At 44.0% G+C, this 16,994-nt stretch overlaps 1 protein-coding gene across 3 annotated transcripts in view; it reads left to right on the top strand.

The window, feature by feature from the left end:
- Nucleotides 1-16,994, top strand: part of LOC126141630 (probable cytochrome P450 6a13) — a 173,468-nt gene that overhangs the window by 50,816 nt on the left and 105,658 nt on the right. The window contains exons 6-7 of one of the 3 annotated variants that reach the window (XM_049915269.1): nt 1,528-1,779; nt 15,244-15,618. The exons of the other annotated variants lie outside the window; for them this stretch is intronic. Of the exons in view, the coding sequence (XP_049771226.1) occupies nt 1,528-1,779; nt 15,244-15,410 (419 nt within the window). The 3' untranslated portion in view covers nt 15,411-15,618. Of the gene's footprint in view, nt 1-1,527; nt 1,780-15,243; nt 15,619-16,994 lie in introns of those variants that run through there. 3 annotated transcript variants of the gene reach the window in all.

The following is a 16,994-nucleotide window of genomic DNA, read 5'->3' as shown; positions in this document are numbered from 1 at the left end:
TCTCCCAAAAGTTCCATGTAGTCTGCAAACATTATTACTGATTTGTTTTGCCCAGCTTGTACTTTCAGTCCTCTTCCTTCATTTATTCATCATTCTGCAAGCTGAACAACTCCACCCCAGCCTTTTTTAGATTTTGAGTGTACGATGTGCCTGAGCATATTTTACGTAGAAAAGATTGTGAATTTAACCCACTGACATGTTGTCGTAATATTTGACAGTTTTCCTAATGTACACGATATTCCTTTCGAAAGAACTACAATCAGGACATTTATTTACATACCAGACAGTTCAAGATCCCAACATTGCAATATTTCCCACCGTTGATTTGATGATACTGCATCATAAATTTCATCTAATATACCAACGTTTTAAGGCCGAAATCTTGAAATTGTACCAGTAAATCAAGAAAGTTACTACTGCAAGAGATCGTGATGTCATTTAGAAATTTATCGTAGAGGTTATGACTACCTTGCTAGATTCCAAAAGAAGCTTTAAATATCGGTGCAAAAGTCTGTTACAGGTTGTCTGTTGACGTGAGGCAGAGAATCGAATTCCACCAACAGTAACAACTAAAGTACAATAGTTCACTATTGGACACTTCTCTAGAAAATGTGTATCACTATATTTTGACTCGATGTGTACTAATGCTGACACTAACTTCGACATAAATCAACCTTCAGTTCTACTAAATTATACACAGCTGACGGTGCTTTATTGTAAATTACTTAAATGTTTGATCTGAGGTGTTAGATAAATTCAGCAGAACAGTAATGTGATTGGAAAAACAGTGGTCTTTTCTGATGGTATTTAATTTTCTTCTTATAAAATAATTCTCATAATAAATAATGTTGGCACATCAGCATTACTGACTGTTAATATGCTATTCAGAAATTTCGCCATTTGACATATAATTTGACTCGTTGTACATCCCTTGTTAATAGAATGTGAATAAATGAACGAATTTAAGAATTATGTATATTACTGTCAGATTAGACCATTACTTGAACAACGAAACAAATTCACACAGAGCAAAGTGGCAGGCTTGCCTCTGAAGCTTGCTCTGAAAAAGCCCAAACACGTAAAATAAAATGGTTAATTCTGAAGTTACTATTTTTAATGGTAGCGACTGAGACTGCTATTGGCAAACCGAGAATATGAAATACATGAAAATCATAATTAATAAAATCCATCTGCCGTCTTTTATAGCGACAGTAATTTGTCATGTTATTGGAACCATATGGCGTCATCTTTGAAAACTGTGTGTGCTGAAATTGTGGGAGTTGCTTCATGGTGCTATCACATGCAAAAGAAATCAGCCAAATTTGCAGGTAGGCTTTTCTGAGGTGCTGCCGTCGCGATAACGTAAGCCCTGATGATAAGGCTGTGATTTAGAAATGTACGTTGACGAAGTAAAAACGCTGTAAGAGTCAGTGGACGGATTTTATTATTAGTTTTGACACCAGTTTTTGTGTACTGATGGTATTAAAGATTTACAAGTGCTGATTGCTTTCTCTCTTTCATTTGCAGAGACACTTCGGAAGTATCCCCCTGTAGCTAACTTGGGCAGAGTCTGCACCGAGCCCTACACTCTACCAGGCACCAGTGTCAGAATAGAGAAAGGCGTGAAGGTGTTAATACCGGTATACGCGATACACCACGATCCCAAGTACTACCCGGACCCGGAAAAGTTCGACCCTGAGCGCTTTACGGAAGAGGGCAAGGCGTCACGACACCACTTTGTTTACCTGCCGTTCGGAGAGGGACCGCGCATCTGCATAGGTAAGTGACCCCACAATACTTAGGAAGTTAAAATTTTTTAAAAAAATATGCAGAAAATATGCAGATGTGTCGATTCTCCAGCAAATGACTGGAAAGATTATCGAATGCACATCCCATTCGAATACTTTAAAAAACCATTCTTTTGTTATTTATTTATTTCATTTATTTATTTATTTATTCATTGTTCCGTGGGATCAAATTAAGGAGAAGTCTCCATGGCCATGGAACGAGTCAATACATGAAATTATAACACGATATTAGAAACAGATAAAATGAAATATAAAAAAAACATATTCAGGTGACAAATCGTAAGTTTAAATAAAGAAAATCAACAATGCAACACCGGAATTTGCTTAATTTTTTAGCTCTTCCAGGAGCTCCTTGACAGAATAGAAGGAGTGAGCCATGAGGAAACTCTTCAGTTTAGACTTAAAAGTGTTTGGGCTACTGCTAAGATTTTTGAGTTCTTGTGGTAGCTTATTGAAAATGGATGCAGCAGAACACTGCACTCCTTTCTGCACAAGAGTCAAGGAAGTGCATTCCACATGCAGATTGGATTTCTGCCTAGTATTAAATGAGTGAAAGCTGCTAACTCTTGGGAATAGGCTAATATTGCTAACAACAAACGACATTAAAGAAAATATATACTGTGAGGGCAATGTCAGAATTCCCAGACTATTGAATAGGGGTCGACAAGAGGTTCCCGAACTTACACCACATATAGCTCGAACAGCCCGTTTTTGAGCCAAAAATACCCTTTTTGAATCAGAAGAATTACCCCAAAAAATAATACCATACGACATAAGCGTATGGAAATATGTGAAGTAGACTACTTTTCGTGTTGAAGTGTCACTTATTTCAGATACTGTTCTAATGGTAAATAAAGCAGCATTTAGTTTCTGAACAAGATCCTGAACATGGGCTTTCCACAACAGCTTACTATCTATCCGAACTCCTAGGAACTTGAACTGTTCCATCTCGCTTATAATATGCCCATTCTGTCTGATCAAAATATCGGTTCTTGTTGAATTGTGTGTTAGAAACTGTAAAAACTGAGTCTTACTGTGATTTAGCATCAAATTATTTTCCACAAGCCACGAATATATTTCATGAACTACGTTATTATTTGATACTGTTTCAATATTACACACAAGATCCTTCACTATCAAGCTGGTGTCATCAGCAAACAGAAATATTTTTGAATCACCTGTAATACTAGAAGGCATATCATTTATATAAATAAGAAACAGCAGTGGCCCCAGCACCGACCCTTGGGGAACGCCCCACTTAACAGTGCCCCATTGGGACTGAACATCACTACCACTCTCAATATTGCGGCGAATTACCTTCTGCTTTCTGTTCTTAAGGTAAGAGGCGAACCAATTATAAGCTACTCCCCTTACTCCATAATGGTCCAACTACTGCAGTAACATTTTGTGGTCAACACAGTCAAAAGCCTTCATTAAATCAAAGAAAACACCTAGCGTTCGCCACCTTTTATTTAATCCGTCCAAAACCTCACAGAGAAAAGAGAATATAGCATTTTAAGTTGTTAAACCATTTCTAAAACCAAACTGAACATTTCACAGCAAATTATGTGAATTTAAAAGCTCCAGTAACCTTGCATATACAACCTTCTCGATAATTATAGCAAACACCGATGGCATAGAAATAGGTCTATAATTGTCAACATTATCCCTGTCTCCCTTTTTATAAAGCGGCTTCACTACCGAGTACTTTAATCGGTCAGGAAACCGACCACTCCTAAAGGAAAAGTTACATATATGGCTAAGTACTGGGCTAACATACATAGAACAATACTTCAGTACTCTGCTAGATACCCCGTTATATCCATGAGAGTTCTTGGTCTTTAGTGATTTAATTATTAACTCAATCTCCCTCTTGTCAGTATCATGGAGGAGCATTTCAGGTAACAGTCTCGGAACACTTTTTTCTAAGAGCGCTATATGATTCCCTGTTGGGACTAGGTTTCTGTTTAGTTCACCTGCTATATTCAGAAAGTGATTATTAAATACTGTACATATATGCGACTTATCAGTAACACGGATATTCCCACTACGCACTGACTCTATATCCTCGACCTGTCTCTGCAGACCAGCCACTTCCTTTACGACTGACCATACGGTTTTAATTTTATCCTGAGACTTAGCTATTCTATCTGCATACCACATACTTTTTGCCTTCCTAATAACATTTTTAAGCACCTTACAATACTGTTTGTAATGGGCTGCTGCATTTAGATTTTGACTGTTTCTAACGTTTTGATATAATTGCCACTTTGTTCTACAAGATATTCTTATCCCTCTAGTCAGCCACCCAGGCTGCCTGTTTGTGCTAGTACCCTGTTTTTAACGTTCTAACGGAAGGTAACTTTCAAAGAGCACGAGAAAAGTCTTGAGAAAAGCATTATACGAGAGCAGTTCAATAAGTAATGAAACACTTTTTTTTCTGAAACAGGGGTTGTTTTATTCAGCATTGAAATACACCAGGTTATTCCCCAATCTTTTAGCTACACAACACTATTTTTCAACGTAATCTCCATTCAATGCTACGGCCTTACGCCACCTTGAAATGAGGGCCTGTATGCCTGCACGGTACCATTCCACTGGTCGATGTCGTACTGCAACGTCGTACTGCATCAATAACTTCTTCATCATCCGCGTAGTGCCTCCCACGGATTGCGTCCTTCATTGGGCCAAACATATGGAAATCCGATGGTGCGAGATCGGGGCTGTAGGGTGCATGAGGAAGAACAGTCCACTGAAGTTTTGTGAGCTCCTCTCGGGTGCGAAGACTTGTGTGAGGTCTTGCGTTGTCATGAAGAACGAGAAGTTCGTTCTGATTTTTGTGCCTACGAACACGCTGAAGTCGTTTCTTCAATTTCTGAAGAGTAGCACAATACACTTCAGAGTTGATCGTTTGACCATGGGGAAGGACATCGAACAGAATAACCCCTTCAGCGTCCCAGAAGACTGTAACCATGACTTTACCGGCTGAGGTTATGGCTTTAAACTTTTTCTGGGTAGGGGAGTGGGTGTGGCGCCACTCCATTGATTGCCGTTTTGTTTCAGGTTCGAAGTGATGAACCCATGTTTCATCGCCTGTAACAATCTTTGACAAGATATTGTCACCCTCAGCCACATGACGAGCAAGCAATTCCGCACAGATGGTTCTCCTTTGCTCTTTATGGTGTTCGGTTAGACAACGAGGGACCCAGCGGGAACAAACCTTTGAATATCCCAACCGGTGAAGAATTGTGACAGCACTACCAACAGAGATGTCAAGTTGAGCACTGAGTTGTTTGATGGTGATCCGTCGATCATCTCGAACGAGTGTGTTTGCACGCTCCGCCATTGCAGGAGTCGCAGCTGTGCACGGCCGGCCCGCACGCGGGAGATCAGACAGTCTTGCTTGACCTTGCGGCGATGATGACACACGCTTTGCCCAACGACTCACCGTGCTTTTGTCCACTGCCAGATCACCGTAGACATTCTGCAAGCGCCTATGAATATCTGAGATGCCCTGCTTTTCCGCCAAAAGAAACTCGATCACTGCCCGTTGTTTGCAACGCACATCCGTTACAGACGCCATTTTAACAGCTCTGTACAGCGCTGCCACCTGTCGGAAGTCAATGAAACTATACGAGATGAAGCGGGAATGTTTGAAAATATTCCACAAAAAATTTCCGGTTTTTTCAACCAAAATTGGCCGAGAAAAAAATGTGTTGCATTACTTATTGAACTGCCCTCGTATTTATCGTCTACTGTATCAGCGCTATAAACGTCTTTTATGAACAAAGTGGAAAGAAATGAGAGTAAGGGATATCCTAAACTATTTTATCCAAGGTGTTGCAATCTTAAGGAATGGTACTAGAATGAAACTGCCAGACAGAATAACTTACGATGAAAAAGTAGAGAATTGACACAGAGGTACAATTCATCATCGACGCCTTTTGGTACACGTAATGTTTCTCTCTTTAAATAATGGAAAATACAAGCACATTTGGGTGAAAGGAATAACAACAGGTCTGTTAAAAAGTTGTGTATGTGAACGACTTAATGTTCTAAGATGAAAATGAAGACAAGCTCCAGATATTTTTGTACACTATCTCTTTTCTTTGTGAAATAATTTATCTTCAACACTTGCAACACAGAAACAAAGTAATGTCACTCTGTGACGAGGTACCAGTGCGGCTAAACATCGTGTAGTTTTACGTACTTGAGGTGTGATATCTCACATTTTCGAAACAGGGACGTACAGAAAATGCTCGGAAATTTTCAATAAAAACAGTATTTGCCACAGTCTCTAAAAATTTAAAACATAAAGTAAGCACTGAAAGAATCACGAAACTTGGCAAAACCGTTAAATTATCGACACTGACATATGGAACTAAGACCTAGTCACACGCGAAAAACAAATAAGTGAATAAAAACTTACACGAGCATCTGCACTGTGGTTCATAGGATGTAATGACGGTGTCACAAGTCTTAATTAATTAACCGCCCACCTAAACAATGCCTTGTCCGGTTGTGCAATACTTATTAATATTATCTGGCTGCGTGCCGTTCAGAGAATGTGTTACGCACCGCCGCCCGTAATAGAATCAATACATCTTTCTGTTGTTTGAATGGCTTCATGCTAACCCAACTTGCTCTTTTCTCACATGATATACTGTCAACGATGGATGAAGGTCAACAAGTAGATTCATATTTCTACATTCCTGAAAATCATATACATGGTACACCACTGCAGACTTAACGACGGTACGTGCATGCGGAATAAGCTCCCAGATATGTGACTGGCTCGAAGACATCGTAAGTAATAGAGCACAGTATGTTGTCCTCGACGCCGAGTGTTCATCGGAGACAGGGATAACATCAGGAGCTCCCCAGGCAATTATGAAAGTGTACATTGTACATAAATGATCTTGTAGACAGGGTGGGCAGGAATCTGCGGATGTTCGCTGATGAAGTATAGGTGTGTAGGAAGAGCCAAAGAAACAAGTAAACCTGCCTAATGTCGTGTAGGGCCCCGAAAGCATGCAGTAGTGCTGCACCAAGACGACGAGTTCTCTTCTGAACAGTACGTTGCAAGGCACACCAGATATTGTCAATAATGTTCATGTCTACGGAGTTTGGTGGCCAGCGGAAGTGTTTAAACTCAGAAGATTGTTGCTGGAGCCACTCTGTAGCACTTCTGGACGTGTCGGGTGTCGCATTATTCTGCTGCAATTGACCAAGTCCGTATCAATGCACATGAACGGATGCTGTTGATCAGACAGGATGGTTACGTTAGTGTCACCTGGCAGAGTCGTATCTAGACGTATCTGGAGTACCATATCACTCGTACTGCACACGCTCCACACCATTACAGGGCCTCCACCTGCTGAAATGCAGAGTCCATGGATTCATGAGGTTGTCTCCGTACCTGTACACGTCCATCCGCTCTATACAATCTGAAACGAGACTCGTCCGACCAGGCAACATGTTTCCAGCCATCAACAGTCTAATGTCCGTGTTGACGGGCCCAGGCGAGCCGTAAAGCTTTATCTCTTGCAGTTATCAGTGATACACAAGTGGGCCTTCGGCTCCGAAGGCCCATATAGAGATGTTTCGGTGAATGGTTCGCACACTGACATTTGTTGATGGCCCAGCACTGAAATCTGCAGCAATTTGCGGAAGGACTGCACTTCCGTCACGTTGAACGATTCTCTTCAGTCGTCATTGGTCCCATCGCTCGTGCACCGACTGTAACACCACATTCAGTTTCACTTAAATCTTGATAACATGCCATTGTAGCAGCAGTAACCGATCTAACAAGATTGTGCAAGATTTCGTTCAAATAGCTCTGAGCACTATGGGACTTAACAGCTGTGGTCATCAGTCCCCTAGAACTTAGAACTACTTAAACCTAACTAACCTAAGGACATCACACACATCCATGCCCGAGGCAGGATTCGAACCTGCGACCGTAGCAGTCGCACGGTTCCGGACTGCGCGCCTAGAACCGCGAGACCACCGCGGCCGGCCAAGATTTCGTTGTTTTTGTGTTACCGTCTTGTTAAGTTTATGGCGAACCCTGTTGGTGCATGGGCCAATGAATTGTTTGGATGTCAATTACGTCACATTGCGCAAGTTATTACCGTTCCCCACAAGGGAAGCTGGTAATGTCAAATTTTCTACACATGAAAGCATGGTCCTCTTTGACCACCATTTTAATGAGCCACACTTAGATTGCGTTATATCAATTACATGTGAGCAATAATGTAGAGATGTATGGAGTGTAATAAAAGCAAGTGCAAGATTGTCATTCACTGGTGGGATACGGGGAAAGTGCAGTTTCTCTACATACGAGATTACTTGCAAAACTCTGTATGGAACATAAAAATAAAACTTTTCAAGCATATGGACCCATATGGGTCGGACTGTCTGGGGGTACAACCGGTATAAAAAAAAAAAAAAGGAGGCAGTCGAATGGTAACAGGGGTCTTTGAGTAGTGGAAGAGAAACAAAGATGTTGTGAAATCGAAAGTGGGAGACACGCTGAACAAAGAAGCCCTTCATATAGCGTTAAAATGGCTAGAGTACCTCAACAACAGTCGTTTAAGACAGATATTATAAATATTTGCAACATTATGACTATAAATTCCTGTGTGAATTATATGCATAAACTATGTAATTTTTTATGCAATCTGAGTCTGTACGTTCCGTCTATATTTCGAAAACAGATAACGAAATCATGGTTCACTGAAATTTTGTTTGATTAGTACCAGATGGTATTTCATCATGAAGCAGTTAGTATTGCCGCTACAATAGATTTAAATAGGTCCTTGTGCCAAGATCAAAACTCAACCTTCTTCCTAACTTACTAGAGCACCTATGCACTCTCAAAGAGAGTTATGTAGAACCTCTCTACACTGTTTGAAATTATACAGGGTGAGTCACCTAACGTTACCGCTGGACATATTTCGTAAACCACATCAAATACTGACGAACCGATTCCACACACCGAACGTGAGGAGAGGGACTAGTGTAATTGTTTAATACAAACCATAAAAAAATGCACGGAAGTATGTTTTTTAACACAAACCTACGTTTTTTTAAATGGAACCACGTCATTTTTGTCAGCACATCTGAACATATAAACAAATACGTAATCAGTGCCGTTTGTTGCATTGTAAAATGTTAATTACATCCGGAGATATTGTAACCTACAGTTGACGCTAGAAACCTCCGACGTTCAGTTGCGTGTTGTAACAAACACGGGCCACGGTCGGCGAGCAGCATCTGCAGGGACATGTTTACGATGACGTCCGTGTGTACGAGTGTGGCTGTACCGCACTGTTGTGGTTTGGTCTAGCTGTCGCAGTGTCAGCATGTAGCGCTTGCTGCTATTGTTATCTTGCATTCGTCTCCGCACGCAGACCAACTGTAGTACACCGTGTTACCAGACGTCTGTGATAGTGTAGTGTTGTAGGAACTGTGACCATGGTGTATTCGAACTCTGAAAAGGCGGAGATGATACTCATCTAAGGCGAGTGTCGACGAAATGCAGCTGAAGCCTGCAGGGTGTATGCAGAATGGTACCCGGACAGAGAGCATCCAACGTGCCGCACATTGCAAAACATCTACCGCCAACTGTATGCAACCGGTATGGTCGTAGCACGCAAACGGGTCCGTAACAGGCCCATCACAGGAGAAGCGGGTGCAGTTGGTGTGTTAGCTGCTGTTGCCATGAACCCGTACATGAGTACACGGGACATTGCGAGAGCCGGTGGACTGAGTCAAAGTAGTGTCATGCGCATACTGCATCGTCACCTCTTTCACCCGTTTCATGTGTCGCTACATCAGAAATTACATGGTGATGACTTTAATCATCGAGTGCAATTCTGTCAATTGGCATTAACAGAGAATGCGTTGCAGTTCTACCTGTTTACCGATGAAGCGGGTTTCACAAACCACGGGGCAGTGAATTTACGGAACATGCATTACAGGTCCGTGGACAATCCTCGCTGGCTCAGACAGGTAGAGCGACAGCAACCACGGACTATAAATGTATGGTGCGGAATCATTGGCGACCACCTCATTGTTCCTCACTTCATTGCAGGGGCCCAAACAGCTGCAACATACATCGCGTTTCTACAGAATGAACTGCCAACGTTGCTCGAAAATGTCCCACTGGAAACGCGTCGACGTATGTGGTATCAGCATGATGGTACACCTGCACATTCCGCAATTAACACTAGGCTGACCCTTGACAGGGTGTTCGACGGGCGTTTCATAGGACGTGGAGGACGCATAAATTGGCCAGCCCGTTCTCCTGATCTTACACCTCTGGACTTCTTTCTGTGAGGTACGTTAAAGGAGAATGTGTACCGCGATGTGCCTACAACCCCAGAGGATATGAAACAACGTATTGTGGCAGCCTGCGGTGACATTACACCAGATGTACTGCGGCGTGTACGACATTCATTACGCTAGAGATTGCAATTGTGTGCAGCAAATGATGGCCACCACATTGGATATCTATTGGCCTGACATGTCGGGACACACTCTATTCCACTCCGTAATTGAAAACGGAAACCACGTGTGTACGTGTACCTCACCCCTCATGGTAATGTACATGTGCGTCAGTGAAAAAGACCAATAAAAAGCTGTTAGCATGTGGACGTAATGTGCTATTCCAGTCTCTTCTGTACCTAAGGTCCATCACCGTTCCCTTTGGATCCCTACGTAATTCGGTGCTCTCCGGTACACACGATCGAACAGCGTAGGAGTGGTACTCAAGCGTCAACTTTAGGTTACAATATCTCCGGATGTAATTAACATTTTACAATGCAACAAACGGCACTGATTACGTATTTGTTTATATGATCAGATGTGCTAACAAAACTAACATGGTTCCATGTAAAAAAACGTAGGTTTGTGTCAAAAAACATACTTCCGTGCATTTTTTTATGGTTTGTATTAACTAATTACACTAGCCCCTCTCCTCGCGTTCGGTCTGTGGAATCGATTCGTCAGTATTTGATGTGGTTTACGAAATATATCCAGCGGTAACGTTAGGTGACTCACACTGTATATTCAATTGCTTGAAAAATTGTAAGAACATATTCATTACTCATATTCATCAAAAACAATATCATTCATTCGAAGATGCTCTCCGTAATGACAAAGTCCCTGAAAGCAAGTTAAAAATGATAAAGATTACAGAATCGAGATACTGGATCTTCAGCGAAACAAACCGTAATTTTGATCCCCTGAGGTCCCAAATGGCGTATACCAACGAACGATAAGTCAATTAATTGTCAGACAATTCAGGAGTAGTATATCGTAAATATAGAGCAAAGTAAGTAGGGCATAGTTATACCTGATTTATCTCAGTACAAATGAAGGACTGGTTCCCCTTGTCTATGTGACATGTGGTATGCTAGTTTCTCAAACTCACAGTTCAATGAATTAACCATCGAAGCCGCGACATATCGGAGCAACTGAAACGCAAGGTATATGTAAATGGAAGCAGCAGTTTGCAAGCAATGTAGCAGTAGTTACAAACGATCTCCTATATCCACGTCAGTTCACCGCGAAGTTGGCATGAAGGGTCAGTTTGCACGCCACCGTGCGAAAACAAACCATTTTCCACACTCTCCCTAACGGTACCACGTATTGGCCAAGAGAATGCATTAGTGAACACCAACCCACGAAAAATCACCCAAAACATAGTCTGCTAAGGCTGATAACTATTGAAGTTGTTACATCGATAGCCGCAGTTCACGGCACGTGGGTCCGCTCCAACTCTGCTAAATGTACACTAATGGCCACTAAGGTCTATGGTCCCTAGGCACGGTAAAAATTGTAAGCTTATAAGTCATTGTAATCAAAAGATAGGGCCTTTAGGTCACATATTTTGATGCGCGAAAACTCACTGATCAGAACCTATAGGGTGCTTCGCGTTGGACTAGAAGCACGATATTTGGCAAGAAGCAGTGTTTCACAAGTAAAGAAGGAAACCAGAAAATTCTTATCCTTTCGCATAATTATATCACACGGAAAATATTTCATTTGGCATTTTTTAGCCGTCTGCCTGGACTTCCGTCTTTTAAGGCCCGTTTTTCTCTGGAACAGGCTCGCGTATCAAGTTCAAACTGATGTTACACAATAAAAGTCTATGGTCCCTCGGCGGTGTAGAAAATGGTAAGCTTTTAATGCAATCAAATGATTTGATCACTTATGTCACATATTACACTACTGGCCATTATAATTACTACACCACGAAGATGACGTGCTACAACAGCAAAATTTAACCCACCGGAAGAAGATTCTGTGATATGCAAATGATTAGCTTTTCAGAGCATTCACACAAGGTTGGCGCCGGTGGCGACATCTACAACGTGCTGACATGAGGATATTTTCCATCCGATTTCTCATACACACAGAGCAGTTGGCCGGCGTTGCCTGTGGAAACGTTGTTGTGATGCCTCGTGTAAGGAGGAGAAGTGCGTACCATCACGTTTCCGACTCTGATATAGCTCGGATTGTAGCCTATCGCGGTTGCTGTTTATCGTATCGCGACATTGGTGCTGGCATTGGTCGAGGTCCAATTACTGTTAGCAGAATATCGAATCGGTGGGTTCAGGAGGGTAACACGGAACGCCGTGCTGGATCCCAACGGCGTCGTATCACTAGTAGTCGAGATGACAGCCATCTTATCCGCATGGCTGTAACGGATCCTGCAGCCACGTATAGATCCCTGAGTCAACAGAGGGGGACGTTTGCAAGACAACAACCATCTGCAAGTATAAATCGACGAGGTTTGCAGCAGCAGGAACTATCAGCTCGGAGACCATGGCTGCGGTTACCCTTGACGCTACATCACAGACGGAGCGCCTGCGATGGTGTACTCAACGACGAAACTGGGTGCACGAATGGCAAAACGTCATTTTTTCGGATGAATCCATGTTCAGTTTACAGCATCATGATGGTCGCATCCGTGTTTGGCGACATCGCGGTGAACGCACATTGGAAGCATGTATTCGTCATCGCCATTTTGGCGTATCACCCGGCGTGATGGTATGGGGTGCCATTGGGTACACGTCTCGGTCACCTCTTGTTCGCATTGACGGCACTTTGAACAGTGGACGTTACATTTCAGATGTGTTACGACTCGTGGCTCTACCCTTCATACGATCCCTGCAAAACCCTATATTTCAGCAGGATAATGCACGACCGCATGTTGCAGGTCCTGTACGGGCCTTTCTGGATACAGAAAATGTTCGACTGCTGCACTGGCCAGCACATTCTCCATATCTTTTACCAATTAAATACTTCTGGTGAATGGTGGCCTAGCAAGTGGCTCGTCACAATACGCCAGTCACTACTCTTGATGAACTATGGTATCGTGTTGAAGCTGCATGGGCAGCTGTACCTTTACACGCCATCCAAGCTCTGTTTGACTCAATGCCCAGGCGTATCAAGCCGTTATTACGACCAGAGGTGGTTGTTCTGGGTACTGATATCTCAGCATCTATGCACCCAAGCAGCGTGAAACTGTAATCACATGACAGTTCTAGTATAATTTATTTGTCCAATGAATACCCGTTTATCATCTGCATTTCTTCTTGGTGTAGCAATTTTAATGGCCAGTATTGTAGTAAGCTGGAGTCCGTAATTGTAACACTGTATAGTCCTCGCTAATAAATTTCAGGGAATTCATGCAAAAGCTGATGAGAGGTCTCCAACGGAGGGGTTTCAAATTATTCAGTCACAACGATCGTTGATAAGCGAAAACATTATGACAACTGCTCACCGCGCCACTGTATGCGGACACGTGATGCGGTAACAGAAGTATGTAAGCGGAGCAGACACGGACGGCGGATCACACTAGCGAAGATGTGGGCTGCAAATGGGGAAATACATTGAGATAACCGACTTCGAAAAAGGGCAGATTATTATTACCACAGAGGCTATGACCGAGTATCTCGGAAATGGTGTAAGTGGTCGAAAGTTCACGTGCTACTGTCGTGGAAGAGGTAGGAGGATAGTGAAACTACCTCTAGGCGCTGAATGCTTGGACGTACACGACTCTTCTCAGAACGTGGGGTCCGGAGGCTTGTCTGCTCTGTAAAGTAGGACAGATGGTGATCTGTGGGATCTGCGCCGAAAGAGCGCGCTGTTGGCGCACTCGCAAGTATTTTGGAGCACTCCGTTCATCGTACACTGTCGAACATGGAGCTCCACAGAAGAGCACCCTACGTGTTCACGTGTTGAACCAAGACATCGTTACTTACGATTGCAGTGGATACGGGACCATCGGGATTCGACAGTCAGTGAATGGAAATGTGTCAATTCTTCGGGTGAATCACCTTTTTGCTACAGCAGTTTGCTGCTCGTCTCCACAAACGCCGTCATTTAGGTGAACGGCAGTTCTAAAAGTGCAGCACGCCACAGACTCAGCCTAATGGGAGGAGCATTATACAGCGTAAGGCAGGATTAGCCGAGAGGTCTCAGGCGCTACAGTCATGGACGGTGCTGCTGGTCCCCGTGGAGGTTGGAGTCCTCCCTCGGGCATGGGTGTGTATGTTTGTCCTTAGGATAATTTAGGTTAAGTAGTGTGTAAGCTTAGGGACTGATGACGTTAGCAGTTAAGTCCCGTAAGATTTCACACACATTTGAACATTTAATACAGCGTGAGGCATTCTCCTGCTGTTGCATGGGACCTGTGGTAGTAATAGAAGACACGCTGATAGCTGTGATCCACCTGCATCACTTCATATTTGATGTCTTCTCCGACGGCGATGTCGTCCTTCAGTAGTACAATTGTCGGTGTCTAGGGGCCAGAAACGTGCTACAGTTGTTCGAGGAGTCTCAGCGAACAAATTCGCCTGATGTAAACCCTGTGAAACACATCTTGGTCGCAATCGGGTGCCACCACCACGAATGCAAATCAGTGGCACTTTATTTACGCGAATTACATGACCTGTGCATAATCTAATGACACATATCTCCACAAAACTATCAACAGACTACCGGATCCCTAATATGCTGAATCAGTGATGTATTTCGTTCCAAGTACGGTCAAAGAAGCTATAAAGCAGGTGGTCATAATGTTTTCGTTCATTAGTGTATGTGCCCCGTATCATCTGTTCATAAAAGAAATGGATAAAAACAGCTCACGCAAGTGCGTACAAAAAGCTGTTTATACAGCACTGCACCTGTCGATGGAATGAGTAGAAACATTATTATAGTCACAAAAGAAAGAACCCTCTGTGCCGCATGTCGTAGTGATTCGGAAAGTATACAGAGTTTTCTCGTCATAGGGAAGTTTGCGTTTTCATCCAAACAAAAGACATGTCTTGCATTAATGCTGTAATATGTTGGTGAGAAAAGAATTACGCAGACACCACGTACGGCATTCACCAGGACGTGTCTTCTCTGTTCTGTGCAGGTATGCGTTTCGGCCTGGTGCAGGCCAAGCTAGGCATTGCTTCCCTGGTCTCCAAGTTCGTCTTCAGTGCCACCAGCAAGACGCCTGCCAAGCTGAAGATGGATCCCAAGTCAGCTGTGACGTCATCCATTGGAGGCATCAACGTGCGTATCTCCGCGAGGACCTGACAAGATGGAGAGCAGCGCATTCTAAGGAAGTAGTGAACACTTGGGGACTTGAAGTGTATGATCTGACTCAGCCTTCACCTATACTTTTCATAACAATCATACACAAATTTTTGTTTAGTAACATATGTGAGCCGTGAACCACGACATCGTTTGTAACTAACTTGTGAAATGGAAGATTTAATAATAAAGTCTGTCCATTGATTTTTCATTGGTGCAGTTTACTCGCTATGTACGTTTAAGAAACCAGCCTCAATCTCATTGCTTTGGCTGGCTGTAGTAAGATGGATAATATACACTCCTGGAAATTGAAATAAGAACACCGTGAATTCATTGTCCCAGGAAGGGGAAACTTTATTGACACATTCCTGGGTCAGATACATCACATGATCACACTGACAGAACCACAGGCACATAGACACAGGCAACAGAGCATGCACAATGTCGGCACTAGTACAGTGTATATCCACCTTTCGCAGCAATGCAGCCTGCTATTCTCCCATAGAGACGATCGTAGAGATGCTGGATGTAGTCCTGAGGAACGGCTTGCCATGCCATTTCCACCTGGCGCCTCAGTTGGACCAGCGTTCGTGCTGGACGTGCAGACCGCGTCAGACGACGCTTCATCCAGTCCCAAACATGCTCAATGGGGGACAGATCCGGAGATCTTGCTGGCCAGGGTAGTTGACGTACACCTTCTAGAGCACGTTGGGTGGCACGGGATACATGCGGACGTGCATTGTCCTGTTGGAACAGCAAGTTCCCTTGCCGGTCTAGGAATGGTAGAACGATGGATTCGATGACGGTTTGGATGTACCATGCACTATTCAGTGTCCCCTCGACGATCACCAGTGGTGTACGGCCAGTGTAGGAGATCGCTCCCCACACCATGATGCCGGGTGTTGGCCCTGTGTGCCTCGGTCGTATGCAGTCCTGATTGTGGCGCTCATCTGCACGGCGCCAAACACGCATACGACCATCATTGGCACCAAGGCAGAAGCGACTCTCATCGCTGAAGACGACACGTCTCCATTCGTCCCTCCATTCACGCCTGTGGCGACACCACTGGAGGCGGGCTGCACGATGTTGGGGCGTGAGCGGAAGACGGCCTAACGGTGTGCGGGACCGTAGCCCAGCTTCATGGAGACGGTTGCAAATGGTCCTCGCCGATACCCCAGGAGCAACAGTGTCCCTAATTTGCTGGGAAGTGGCGGTGCGGTCCCCTACGGCACCGCGTAGGATCCTACGGTCTTGGCGTGCATCCGTGCGTCGCTGCGGTCCGGTCCCAGGTCGACGGGCACGTGCACCTTCCGCCGACCACTGGCGACAACATCGATGTACTGTGGAGACCTCACGCCCCACGTGTTGAGCAATTCGGCGGTACGTCCACCCGGCCTCCCGCATGCCCACTATACGCCCTCGCTCAAAGTCCGTCAACTGCACACACGGTTCACGTCCACGCTGTCGCGGCATGCTACCAGTGTTAAAGACTGCGATGGAGCTCCGTATGCCACGGCAAACTGGCTGACACTGACGGCGGCGGTGCACAAATGCTGCGCAGCTAGCGCCATTCGACGACCAACACCG

This window comes from Schistocerca cancellata, unplaced genomic scaffold (genome assembly GCF_023864275.1).
Source record: "Schistocerca cancellata isolate TAMUIC-IGC-003103 unplaced genomic scaffold, iqSchCanc2.1 HiC_scaffold_732, whole genome shotgun sequence".
Taxonomy (NCBI): Eukaryota; Metazoa; Arthropoda; class Insecta; order Orthoptera; family Acrididae; genus Schistocerca; species Schistocerca cancellata.
Note: the sequence above shows the minus strand (reverse complement) of the source record. Positions and strands in the feature narration are given on the sequence as shown.